The sequence below is a fragment of the Lepidochelys kempii genome, chromosome 15 (assembly GCF_965140285.1).
Source record: "Lepidochelys kempii isolate rLepKem1 chromosome 15, rLepKem1.hap1, whole genome shotgun sequence".
Lineage (NCBI taxonomy): Eukaryota > Metazoa > Chordata > Testudines > Cheloniidae > Lepidochelys > Lepidochelys kempii.
In genome coordinates, this window is record NC_136394.1 from 25866926 (window position 1) to 25880213 (window position 13288).

A 13288-nucleotide genomic window follows, 5' to 3' on the forward strand; every position below is an offset into this window, starting at 1 on the left:
GCTTGCAGGGAAAGTCCAAAGGGGGACAAATCTGGTAATGGTGGGGTGAATCTCAGGAGCAAATCATCTCTGTCTGGGGGAGAGTGCAACCCCCTCAAGTCTTCTGCGGGGGTGGCATCATTGCAGGGAGAAGGGAGAACTGCACTTCAAAAAGAAAAATAATCTAGGTAGTGGTTGGTGTCTGGTTAAGGATTGCACAGAGTGGTCCAAACAGGAACAAATAACAGCAGGGTAACAAAACATTGCTAGAAAATTGAAATCGTTTCTACAAAACCTGGTCTCAAACAATACCCTGAAGATGTGCCATTTCTGCATTGGTTTTAAGTGAGTAATGTCTTCAAAGAACATGTTTGTTCTCTTGCTAAGTAAAAGAGAAAGTGCCATTGATGTATCTTCCCCCTTTGGGTTTCTATTAGAACAAATGAAACATTCAGGCAGGGATTTAGGCCCTGATCTGGCACTGGGAGTCTCACAAGTGGGGCTTTGCATCCACAGTGGTGCCAGCTCTCATGATTTTATCATGAGGCTCATGATACTTGGTGTTTTTCTTAATACCCCAGCTCCTGGAGTTAAGTGACTGTAAGAATCCCAACTTCCATTTTTTAAAAAGTAAGTTTCTAACCATCATGATGGTGGAGAAAAGCTGAACCTTCTGAGCTCAAAACCCAAAAGGAAAACAAAAGCACTAAATGTTATTTTTAAAAAATCATGATTTTTGAGTCAATCTCATGATTTTGGGGTGCGACTTTTTGCTTCTATTTGGAGCTGATGCAGGACTGGGGCCCCAGTCTATACATGTCTGTACTTTGAATTCAGCAATCAGCAGCCAGGAACCAACTTAGCTGCACAGTGCAAACCTTAGTGCAGACAAGGAGAGTTGTGCTTTGCACTGGTGGAGCTGCCCTCTCTGAATCTCTCTTTAAAATGTTGTGGGCTCAGTTCACTCCCAGGCTTGCAGGCCCCTGGTAATAACAAATCCATCTGGAGCAGCGCAAGCAGAGCTCAGGGGTCTGAAGCCTGTTCATTTCAGTGATGTTACATCGGGGAAGAATTTGGTCCATTGCATTTAGAATGTGAGAATCTTGCCAGAGCCCCTTCCAGGAGCCGAGTCGCTGTGAACTCAGGATGATTTTTATTTGCCAAGGCCAGCAGATAGGAAGGTGCGGGTGACAAAGTTCTGATGGTGACTCCAAGGGAAAATTGGTCTCTGTTAAAAGCATCCTCCCCTAGGTGTATGTTGGGCACATACAGGGTCTCTACCCATAAAGGCTCAGGTGTCTCCTTAGTGCTCTGACTCCCTCTGCTGGCCAGCTCTTGCCCTCCGCCCAGTCACTTCCTGCTTGCAGCAGCCCTGGGTGGGACAGGAAGCGCTGCCTCTTTTGCAAGCCCTGCATTGCTGGCTCGAGCAGCTTCCTGCTCTGTCTCCTGTGAAACTGAACCGTCGCCACCAAAGATGCCGGTAAGGGAAAGGGGCGCGTGCAGTTCTGCAATGCACCGGCTTCTGGTGTTGGCTTCTGTTGCAACCTGCTGCCCACTGAGAACAGGCAGTGGCTCTGGGTTGCTGCTAGCCAGGGAAGGGCAGGAAAGTGCTATGCGGATGCTAGGCCGCGGGGTGATAAATTGCTTCTTCCCCCTTCGCAGTCTGCAGCCCAGTGCGGTTTAAAGGAATCGGGTCGATTATTAAATGTAACAACATGTCTGGGTTTCTGTCGCTGTGTAGAAATAGGAAGAAGCTGAGTGAAACTGTAGCGGCTGCTGGGGGAAGTGTCACCGCGACTGGAAAAAAAGGGAAACTTCCTTTTATGGCAATAGTCAGTGACATTGAAAACCCCAGAGCACTAATAATGGTCAGTGCAAAGGATTTTGCTTCATATAGGCTTGTGGATGCAAAATCACTTGGTTGTGATTCTACAATTAGATTGAGTGGTCAGGCCCTTGTTGATTTAAGTGGGGCCTCTCTGCGGAGGAAGGGGTCTTCTGTGCTCGGAGAGCCAGTAGCACCATTGAGGCCTTTATATTGCAACTTCACCCCAGTTTAGCTTGTGTAACTTTCTTTACACAGCATTCTTAAGACTGAAAGAATTGTTGTCTTGGGACTGTTGTCTTGCATCACTTAGCATCATACTGAAATAGAGTAGGAATATATGATCATTGCCCTCACTCAAGCCCCCTCCCCCATCCCCCCCAGTCCACTACAAAACCTAGGGACCATGTGAGCCTTTCCAGTGACTAAAACTCTTTTAAAAATTAAGAAAAAAAACTCTTGTTTCATAAGATAGGGAAATTATAAGTGAAAATTTATTTTTATATTAAAATATTTAAAAACCCTACAACAAAGCAACAACCCCCCCGCAGCACCGGGGTTTTAGAGAATCTTAAACATATATTTTAAGTGCATGTATATTTTGGAATAAGCCTCCTTTATACAGCATTGGCTCATATTGCAATTGTCAAGAAAAAGCTTATGCACCAAAGTATAATATGACTCTTAAGGTGTGTGCATTGACACTTTTTTGGAAAGTATCCACTGTTTAAGCTTCACTGGGAGTGGAAATAGAGAAGGATCTGCGCATTTTTACCACCAAGTCATTTAGACCTGCTCTGAGTTAGACAACATGGTGATGAAACACAACCATGCACCTGGTCTACATTATAGCATTCACCATTATTGCCCCTGGTGAGACTATGCCTATGGCAGTTCCATGGTATGAGCTTTTCCCCCCCAGAACGTTCCTTAGGCCTGATTAGCTAGGTGAGAAAATAGCACTGGACTTACGCAAGGTATGGCTGCTGGATCATTGTTAACTGGATAAACTGCGCAGCCGTCGTTTGGAGGAGATGTGGGGGAAGTTTGTGTAACTTTGTTCTTTCAGGGGAGAAAAATGCCTATTTTCTTTTTATCGCTCACAATCAGCCTTCCTCTTTGTTGCAGGCTTATCACTCCACTTTAATGGACTCTGATATCAAGTTAATTGGGAACATGGCTTTGTTACCCATTAGAAGTCAGTTCAAAGGACCAGCTCCAAGGGAAAGTAGGTTCCCAACGCTCTTTAAAAGCACTGTTTCCATATTCACATTTATTTATTTATTTTATTTTGCAGTCCATTCAAAGCCAGTCTAAAATGCAGCATTAGGCAACTCTTTGATGGATGTTTCACATCGGTGATCTGGAGATGGTTAGAGGACTGTTGTATAAACATTATATAACTGAGACTTTTGAATAGTTTGTGTGTGTCCAGTTTTCAGAGTGAGGAGAAAAGGGACAGATTAGAAACAGGGGCACTTCCTGGTGATGGAGGAAAATGGCTCTCAGATGATTGTTGATGCAGTTGCATTGGGGTTTGCTTTTCCCAGATAAATAGCATAGCACAGCACAAGGAAAATTTACCTTTCCTCATCCAAGCTTCTGAATGCCTCTTCAGGAAGAGGAATCCTCTGATCCAATTTTTATGATGTGTCTCTCTCAATTGCTGTGTAAAAACAGCCTGTTAAGCTGATTTCAAACTCTACTCAATACTGTCTTGTGAAATTCTCCCCTTTCTGTAACTCTTGTACAAACTTATTTGTAGCTTTATTGCTTCTGAATTGTGTTTTTTCTTTTCACTCCATCTTGGTTTCCCCTCCTTCTGCCTCTGGGAGTTGCTTTATCCAGCTCCAAATAATATTCTGTCTCTAGCCCTTGCTTCTGTTAGGCATTTTATCATCTTGGGTCTTCATATGTCACTTGCAATCAAAGACACCAGTCCTGTAATTGTATCCACATGCATGCATGTGGAGCCCCATTGATTTTAATTAGCCTCCCAATAGGTGCAAAGGTCTGCCTACACAGACCCGATGGGGGTCTTAGTGTGTAAGCTTTTTGAAGCAGGGACCATATTTTCATATGCGTTTACACAACATCTAGTGGAATGGAGCCATTATTGTTAATTGTGTTTATTACAGTAGTGTCTAGGAACCAGCCAAGATCAGGGTCCCATAGTGCTAGACACAAACACTGAATCCACAGTCCCAAGAGCTTGCAGTCTAAGCAGACAGGACAGATGAAGGGCAGGGGAAAGGGGTATAACACGCAAGAAGAGTGAACAACGTGATGTGATCAAACATTTGCCCTGATCTTGACTGGGGCTTCCAGGTGTTACCATAATAAATAATAATGTGGTATCTCCTGGTGTTACCTTCAATGGTGAACACATTTGATTTGTTTTCTCTTTAATGCCTCCAGAGTGCATAAGCTTATAACCACTAAGGAAACCTTGTTGTAGTTTTAATTACATTCCATAATTCTCTTGGTTTTTTGTTTTTTTTTAAATTAAGCCTAAATTCACTATTTTCAGGCTAGTTCCTGCTGCATCATGCAGCCATCAAGATTCAGAACTGTGGGTTGTGGGTTTCAGTAGGTTTTAAAATGGTGGTGGGGCATTACCTAGAGCCTGTTATAATAATTGCATACTGCTTCCATATTTTTCCTCCTGTAAAGTCTTTCACAATGTCTCATGACCACCTGGCAGCATTACAACATTTGAATTTGAAATGGGAAAACATTCAATTCAGGTTTCAGAGTAGCAGCTATGTTAGTCTGTATCCGCAAAAAGAAAAGGAGTACTTGTGGCACCTTAGAGACTAACAAATTTATTTGAGTGTAAGCTTTTGTTTTTGAGCATAAGCTACAGCTCACTTCAACAGATGCATGTCGATTCAGATGATTTTACAGCTCTATTAAGGAAGCCCAGAGCCTGCTGAATGTAATGTTATGAGATCATTTGCTCTGTGCATTTTTAAAGAGGAAAGTGAGGGTTTTTTTTTTTTAATTTTCTGTTGTATTTCAGAGGAGTTTATTTTTCCAGAACTCGTCTCAAAAGGCATTTTAATGACAACAGAACCCTCGTTATTTCCCACTAATGACTGGGAGACCTATTGAGAATCACTGGATTATTGTCCATAATGGAGTGAGCCATTATGATTGTAAAAATATCAAAACTGCTTGATTGTAAAATTTATTTTGACAAGTGTATAGCTTGAATTCATTGATACTTCATCTTATAGTAAGTGTCTTGTACTACATGCTGCTGTGTGCAAGTAATGAGGCCGTGGTCATATGGAATATTACCACAGCACTTACTTTCCTATTAAATCTTTGCTGGGAACTGGCACGAAACCACTGTGGCTTTGTTTTTTGTAAGAATGATTGTTTTTGCAAATGAGTGAAATGAAAGATAGTGGTATTATTTGCTGTAGGTCTCAGCAAATATTGCTCATCTGTTTCCATCTTTAATGGCTAGTGATATTTAAGCGCTGCCTAATTTTCCCGTTTCCTACCTTTCTTGCTAGCAAAGGACACAGATATTATAGATGAAGCCATCTACTACTTCAAAGCAAATGTCTTCTTCAAGAATTATGAAATTAAGGTAAGAAATGATGATTTAAGATATTAAAACTCTGTGCACAGAATAGTTATTGGAGTCTGGTACCCTGTCGAAATGTAGAACTACTTCACGGCAATAAGCTTAAAGTTTCTGAGAATTTGTATATTTTGTATGTAGTATATAATGAAAGAAACCGTTTTTCTAGTTAAAACTATTTTTTAAGTAAGGGAAATGTCTCCTGTACTGTCAATGCCTCTCTTTTGTGAGAAGCCATAGGCTGAACATGTGATCGTTTTTACAGCTGCTGACAAATGGCTGTGGCTTCTGCTTCCTTTTATTTTGCAGAATGAGGCTGACAGAACCTTGATCTACATAACTCTCTACATTTCCGAATGCTTAAAAAAGCTGCAAAAGGTAATAAAATGTAGTTGAATTTAAGCTGAAGGAAGAAAATACAATAAATGGCAACAAAAATGTGCCAGTTTTGCTGATTTGCCAAGGCAGTGTGGAAACCCAGATAGGCAAAAATGGTGTTGTTTAGAACATAATGCTTCAAAGCACTGTACAACTTGGGCCCTCACACCCTATCTCTGAAGCAGTTAAGTTTTAACCTCTGTGTAAAAAGGGGTAAGTGACGTGCCCAAGGCCATAGTGAGAGAGCGGCAGGAATTCCTGACACCCAGCGCTGTGCTCCTCTTACTGTTCCCAGGCCCTCCGTCCCCCAGTACTGTTGATAATTCTTGGGTCTGTAATATTCTCACCTGGACAGTATGTTTATAGCAGGGCCTGCCAGCACTGCTATGGTTTTAGCTCCTGTCAGCATTTCCATTGTAAACCTTATTTTATTTTTTTAAAATTCTTTCCTCACTCCCTTTTTCCGGGGTGTAGCCAGGATGAAAGGCAGCATGAAGTACTGTATAATCTTCATCTTTCTGGCCTCTCTGCTTCTTGCCTCTTTCTGTCCCTCCCCACCTATCCAAATACCACTGTTAGTCATCAGCCTCTACCAGCTTTTCCATCATCTGCTCCCCACCCACTCCTCAAATCTGAAAGCACCCAATTCAAGATCACCGTAATCTTTCCCTTACCTAAATCTCTAGGCTCTTTAACTTTCTCTTCCTACTGCGTGTCCCATTTGACCTTTGATTATATCTATGCACAATACCAGTGAAGCTGGTGGGGGTTGTGCATTCATGTCTGAAGAAGAATTTGGCTACTTTATTACATTTTAAGGCTTGTCTATGCACACAAGTTGTACTGTTTTAACTATACTGCTACAGCTAAAGGGGTTCAAACCGCCAAGTGTGGACCCAGGTATACAGGTATACGAGTGCTTACTCCAGTATAGCCGGTCCTATACAGGAAGGGAAATAAGCTATACTGGTGTAAGGCACCTTTATCCCAGTATAACTGTGTCCACACTAGGGGTTTACTCCTGAGGGCATTCTGCACCAAAAAATAAAAATTCTGCGCATATTTTAAAATATTTTAAAATTCTGCAAATTTTATTTGTCAAATAAATGTGGGGGCTCCAGCATGGTATTGGGGCGCACAGGCCACTGGCTGCACAGAAGTAGGAGATCACTCTGTAGCTCCCCACCTGGGACATGGCTCAGCAGTGAGGCTGCACCCAACCCTGACAGCGCAAGGACTGGGCCTGCCCCAGAAACACTCCAGGGCCCTGCCCCTCCATGCCAGGTGCACCAGGTGTGTGCAGACAGGCTCAGCCTGGCAGGATCCAAGTGTGGGGGCATCCATGTGTGGGTTGAGAGGGTTCTGTGTGGGGCAATCTGGGTACGGGAGGTGATCTGGATGCACAGGGGCATGTTGTGGGGGTTCTGGGTGCAACAGTTATGGGACTCTGCAGGGGGGTCCAGGTGAAAGTGTTTGGGGCTCAGTGGGGCAAGGTCTGGGTGTCGGGGGGATAGAGCTTGGCAAGGGGGTCTAGGTGTGGGTGGTTCAGTGGGGGGTCCAGATGTTGGGGGAGTGGGGCTCAGTGGGGTGGGGATCCAGGTGCAACTGGTTGGGGCTCAGTAGGGTGGGGATCCAGGTGCAACTGGTTGGGGCTCAGTGGGGTGGGGATTCGGGTGTGGGTGGCTCGTCGGGATAGTCCAGGTGCAGAGGGAGTGGGGCTTGGCGGGGGGAGGTTCTGGGTGTGTGAGGCTCAGCAGAAGGGTCTGGGTATGAGGGGGTCTGGCTGCAAAGGGGTTGGGGGGATTGGGAAACAGCTCCCCATACAGTGATCCCTCCACCGGTAGCTGAAGAGCGATGGGTGGGGTGTTTGCAGAGCTTCCTGCAGCCTGGGGAGAATTCTGGGGGTGGGTCTGACCCAGTCCTAGATGCTGTGCAGGGGAAGAGGAAGTCCTGTCCAGCCCAGCCAGGACTTGCAGCTGAGCCTGGCGCAGGGTAGGAGCCACCAGCTGGGTCTTCCCCAGTCTCACCTCCTGCCCCACAGTGATTTACCTCTCTGCCAGCTGCCCTGGGCACCCAAAACATACTGCTAGGGAAGGTTGTATTACTGCTTTTGTGGCTTCCCTTTGCTTCCCCATCAGAAAATCATTTTTCTGTGGGGAAGCAAAGAAATCTGTGGGGGACATGAATTCTGTGCATGCGCAGTGCAGCAGAATTCCCCAAGGAGTAGGGGTTGTACAGGTATAACTATGTTAGTGTTTAAAACAAAACGCAAAAAAACCCAAACCCCCTCACCAAAAACTGCAGGTGGATCAATCATCAGTCCCAACTGCCAGAGCCACAGATATTCCAGAAAGCCTCTTTATATAGAAGCAAATGTACAGGGGCTCAATACTCTATAAAGACCTTTCTCATTTAATTAGATACAGAAGGACTCCTCAGTACTTTCTCCTACCAGGGAAGCCCTGATATGTATCAATATAACATTTTGGCTGCACCAGCTTGTGTGTGTTTTGTTTTTGTTTTGTGATTGATTTCTCTTGTTTGGTTCTTCCAGTGTAATTCGAAAGGCCAAGGAGAGAAGGAAATGTACACGTTAGGAATCACTAACTTCCCAATCCCTGGCGAGCCGGGCTTTCCACTCAATGCCCTCTATGCCAAACCTGGCAACAAACAGGAGGACGGTAAGAATAAAAGTAGCCAAAAGTGTCTCTTAAAGCCATGCTTTGGCCTGCAGTTCACAGCCTGGATTAATTTTGTGGCTAAGGCCAGAAAAATTACTATGTAAAACAGCACCTTCTTAATTGATGGTTCTGCCTCCTGTGTGTATCTGGATTCAAATCTGCTGACTTTAGAAACAAAAATAGGCTGTGTCTACTTTTCACTTCTACTAGCTCTGTAGAGCCAACAGAGCTAAGAAGGAGGGAGCTGGACCCTCTTCTAGCTCTATCAACGGTGAATAGCTAGCTTAGTTTCATTTATAGGGCCAAATTCTGCTCTTATGCTTGTACGCAGTGTTGTTGTAGCCATGTTGGTCCCAGGATATTAGAGCGACAAGACGGGTGAGGTAATATCTTCTATTGGACCAACATCTTTTAGTGAGAGAGACAAGCTTTCAAACTTAAAAAGAGCTGTTCTTCAGGTCTGGGTAATCTTGAAAGCTTGTCTCTCTCACCAACAGAAGTTGGTCCAATAAAAGATATTACCTCACCGACCTTGTGACAGAAGGAGGAAGACCTCCCTTGTGACCTTATGCTTGGACAGTCCCACAGAAGATCATAGACATGCAGAGGTGTAATTGCAGGCTGGACATAACCTGTAAAATCTTTACTGCTAATGCATGAACCAGAAAGATCCCAGGTTGAGTTACCTTTTTCACTTGTAAATTGAGCAAATTTACTCTTGCAGTCACGGAGTGACTATAAATGTGGAAATCCACAATGCTCCTTTCTATGCATTTTGATTCTAACACAGCTAAGCAAAGCAGAAGAGCAATAATTGGTAGCGTTCAGATTATAGCTAAAGAAACGCTTACAGAGATCTCATATGTGATCTTCAATTAAAATTGTAATGGAAACATATTAACAACAGAAAAGCAAGGTGCAATCATACTACTGCGTTGACTTTTGAAGGCAGATGTTTTCCTAGAATACTGACATGAGTTCCAATGCATAGAAATGTTCTCAATTCTCTCAAACTGAGCAGTTAAAACCATTTGAGGAATAATAATACATGGCACTTCTGTAACACCTTCATCTGAGGATCTCAAAGCACTTTCCAGACACTAATGAATTAAGTCTCCCAACAGTCCTTTGAATAGGTAAATACTGTTATCCCATTTTGTGGCAGAGGAAAAACCGAGCAAGAGGGAGGCTAAGGGTGGGATCCACAAAGGTTCTTAGGCATCTAAAACTCCCATTTTTAGGCACCGCTGCAATCCATAAAACTCCCAGTTGGCTGCCACCAAGCCTCGTAGGTCCCTAAACTCAGCACCTAAGGGTGCATCTGCTCTATCAACTTACATCAGTATAACTGTGTCGCTCAGAGGTGTGAAAAATCCACACCCCCCGAGCAACAGTTATACCGACCTAACCCCATGTGTAGAAAGCGCTGTGTTCACTGCCTCCCGTTGACATAGCTAGCACCTCCTATGCAGAGATGAGAAGCTCTTCTTTTGGTGTAGTAGCATCTTCACTGAAGCGGTACAGCTGTGCCACTGCAGCGTTTTAAGTGTAGACCTGCCCTAAGTGGGGGTTTTTTCTTTTTCTTTTTCTCCAGCCAGACACATTACTGCCTCATGATAGGCATCCGGACACCACAGACCCAGAGCGATTCACCAACTGGGAAAGACAGGCGTTCGGCTGCCTGTGTCTGATATGGGGGCCCCATCTGGTAGGCAGCCTCTGAGCACCAGTACCGGATCAGGCCCCCCAGGCGAGTTCAAACAAAATACCTGAGGTTGGGGGAGGAGAAGGAGGAAGACCTCCCTTATAACCTTTGGCCTAGTGGAGCGGGTACTCACCCAGGATGTGGTTGAAGTCTCTCCTCTTTCTGAGGGGGAGAAGGAATTTGAACAGGGACCTGCCACCTTTCAGATGAGCGTTCTAACCACTAGAATAAAAGTTATAGGGAAAGTTTCTGCCCCCCCCCTTGTCTTGTTTTGGGTCCTCCATGCAGCGTAGGTGACCAAGTGCCTATCTTCCACTGGTTTGTGGATCGCTAGCAGACCTAGGTACTACCCTGCATCCCAGACTTAGGCACCTGAGAGAGAGGCAGGGTTTAGCCCACACCTTTCAGGTCAGTATCTCCCATTGGCTAGCTTAGATGGCTCCCTGCCTAGCATGGTGGCTGTTGTGGATCACATTTGTTAAGACTCCTTTCTCTGACCATTCACTGTAGAGGAGGCTAGGCGCCTAACGCGGGCTTTTTGGATTGCAGTGTTGTTCCTGTGGTTTTCTAGGCACCTGAAAGTTAGGCATCACAGCGCTCAGTGTTACAACACCTAAGTACCTTTGTGGATCCCACCCTAAGTGATTTGCCTAAGGTCACACAGTGAGACAGTTGGCTGGATAGAATCTGACCTGGTTCTAACCCTGTGTATTTCACTCTGTATTGGTATGTGCTCTGTTTTAGAGGTGATGAGGGCCTACTTGCAACAGCTGAGACAAGAAACAGGTCTTAGGCTTTGCGAAAAGGTGTTTGATCCCCAAAGTGACAAGCCTAGCAAGGTAAGATGCCGTCCTCAATGACTGGGTGATTATTTATCCCAATTACAGGCTGTTTTTCTTTTCTGATTGGTGGATGCTTGAGGCATGCTCCTTCTTAAAAATGTTAACTCCAGAAATAATGTAGTAAATCGTGTCAAACATGGCTTGGTTTGCTATTTAAAAGGTGTGTCAGGTGTAGACCAAGGAGTTGAAAGGATAGCTATGGAATGCGGTAGGGCAACAAAGGGGAAAAAGGAAAAACAACAGGGAGAGATGGGGGAGAACCTGTTAAGCAAGAATCCTGAGACTTAAAGGGATAGTGGAATAGTGAAAAGCGATTTAGACAAACATCTGTAATGTGATATGGCAGCAAGTGCCATTTAGGTTGCATAGGTAGAGGCATCCTGTTAAAGAGCAGGGCTGTAACAGTCCCCACTTGTTGGTCCAATCCTATGAAGTCATGAGCACCTCCTGGGAGCTGAGAACCCTCAATTCCTTGCACTGAATTCAGCAGGCATTTAGAATACTCAGCATCATTCAAGTTGGGTCTGATATGATCACTCCTATTTGGGAAAGCCCTTTGCTACAGATATGAGTAGCAAAAATATCTAATTGATACATCAGTTCCTGACTGGCTAGGTAGACATTTGCACATAAGTAAGAGTAACTTTACAATGATTAAGCCAATTTATTTTTTAGAATTATTGCCTACAAGTCACTGAGGACTCAGCTACATACCATATCCACAGTCTTGAGTTCATCTGCTTTTGAGTCAAGTGCAAGAGAATAAATTTTTAAAGTAGATATTGTGTGGGTTTTTTTATGTTCACTTAATTCAGAAGTGACTGAAATGACTTCTTAAATGTTTGTAAAAAAAGTTGGACTGAGATCAAGAATGAGACCCTTAATCAGTTTGTTTTTTTATAACCAATGGAAAATAAAAGCTTAGATCGGAATGATCACCTCAGCCTTAACTATGAGTCTGGTACTGCAACCTTATTCTACAGTGTCTTGACTTAATCCACACTTTGGGTCTAATCCTGCCTTTCCTGCACACCTAAAATTCCAGTCGAAGCCAGTGGAGAAAATTGGATGTGCAACTAATGCAGGATCAGGTCCATTACATCTGAGTTGGTTTTAAATCCTATTTTGTTTTGCCTCAAATGTCTTACCTGGAAATTGCTACAGTATATCTTCTGATCCCACTGTATTTCTTTCCCTCAGTGGTGGATCTGCTTCGTGAAGAGGCAGTTCATGAATAAGAGTCTGTCAGGACCTGGGCAATGAAGAGGCAATGAGATACAGTCACAATGTTAAGCATTTTGCAGCAAGATGTATAAATATTCTGCCTTTGTTTCATATACATTTTATACCAAGGAAGAATAAGTGCTTATGAGGAAAAGCTGTCAATCTGCGGGGGAAGATGGAACAGAAAGCCATTTGAATACTGTACACAAATGATGTTAAGCTGGTGCTTAATAAAAAATTATTTCTAACATGCTGTTTCAGATCAACGCTGCTTTATTTATTGGTGGGTACGTATAAAATAAGATTTGACTTAAGCCTAAAGAGAGATGTGTAATGGAGCATCTAAGTACTCTACTGGATAGAGTACTGATATCTTTGTCCCTGGACAATAGGCCACTCATGTTGTATTGTAAAGCACAGTGAATTTTACTGTATCAATAAACTTAGCTTACATTTCAAGTGGTAACTGCTTTATCTCTTATGTATGTAGATAGCTTTAACAAAAATCAACACTTTATTTATATAGTAGTGCCTAGAGACCCAAATGGAGACGGGGGCTCCATTATGCTAGGCACTGTACAGACTCATAGTCAGAAATGTTCTCTGGCCTGAAAAGCTCACAATGTAAATAGACGAGACACCTATGGGGTAAGAGGGGAAAGAAGCACAGGTGGGTGAAGTGACTTGCCCAAGGTCATGTAGGAAGTCCGTAGTGGAGCAGGAAGTAGAATCCCAGGGTGAAATCCTGACTCCAGGGAATGAGGCCAGAATGTCACCCTGCATTCTAGTCCAGTACCTTAGGCACCAGTCCATGCTACTTCTCACTCTAGAATGCCAGCCTTGCATTGAGAAGTCTCTCTTCTTGATTGGAAACAAAATTAAAGATACATGGGGCCTGATCCTGAAGTTTGTTCAGGCTACACTCCCTTTAATGAGACTTTTGCCTAAGTAAAAACGATAATATGTTGCTAGAATGATTACTGTGTCTATAATATCACCCTGTGGAACAAGGTGTAATTCTAATATGGACTGCAAGCTGTCACAGTGACTAGAAAGGTG

General features: G+C 43.7%; 1 protein-coding gene across 1 annotated transcript; it reads left to right on the top strand.

The window, feature by feature from the left end:
• Nucleotides 1-1334: 1334 nt before the first annotated feature.
• On the top strand, nt 1335-12477 carry ARPC3 (actin related protein 2/3 complex subunit 3). Its single transcript, XM_073313699.1, has 7 exons — nt 1335-1459; nt 2933-3032; nt 5329-5405; nt 5709-5777; nt 8332-8458; nt 10908-11002; nt 12206-12477. The coding sequence occupies exons 1-7, from the start codon at nt 1454-1456 to the stop codon at nt 12266-12268; spliced, it is 537 nt and encodes a 178-aa protein (XP_073169800.1). The 5' UTR covers nt 1335-1453; the 3' UTR covers nt 12269-12477.
• The last annotated feature ends 811 nt before the right edge of the window (nt 12478-13288 follow it).

Excerpts from the sequence above, each read along its gene's own strand:
- ARPC3 (XM_073313699.1), top strand. Across the intron at positions 3,033-5,328 it reads AGGACCAGCTCCAAGGGAAA|CAAAGGACACAGATATTATA; the intron begins GTAGGTTCCCAA and ends CTTTCTTGCTAG. Across the intron at positions 5,778-8,331 it reads GCTTAAAAAAGCTGCAAAAG|TGTAATTCGAAAGGCCAAGG; the intron begins GTAATAAAATGT and ends TGGTTCTTCCAG.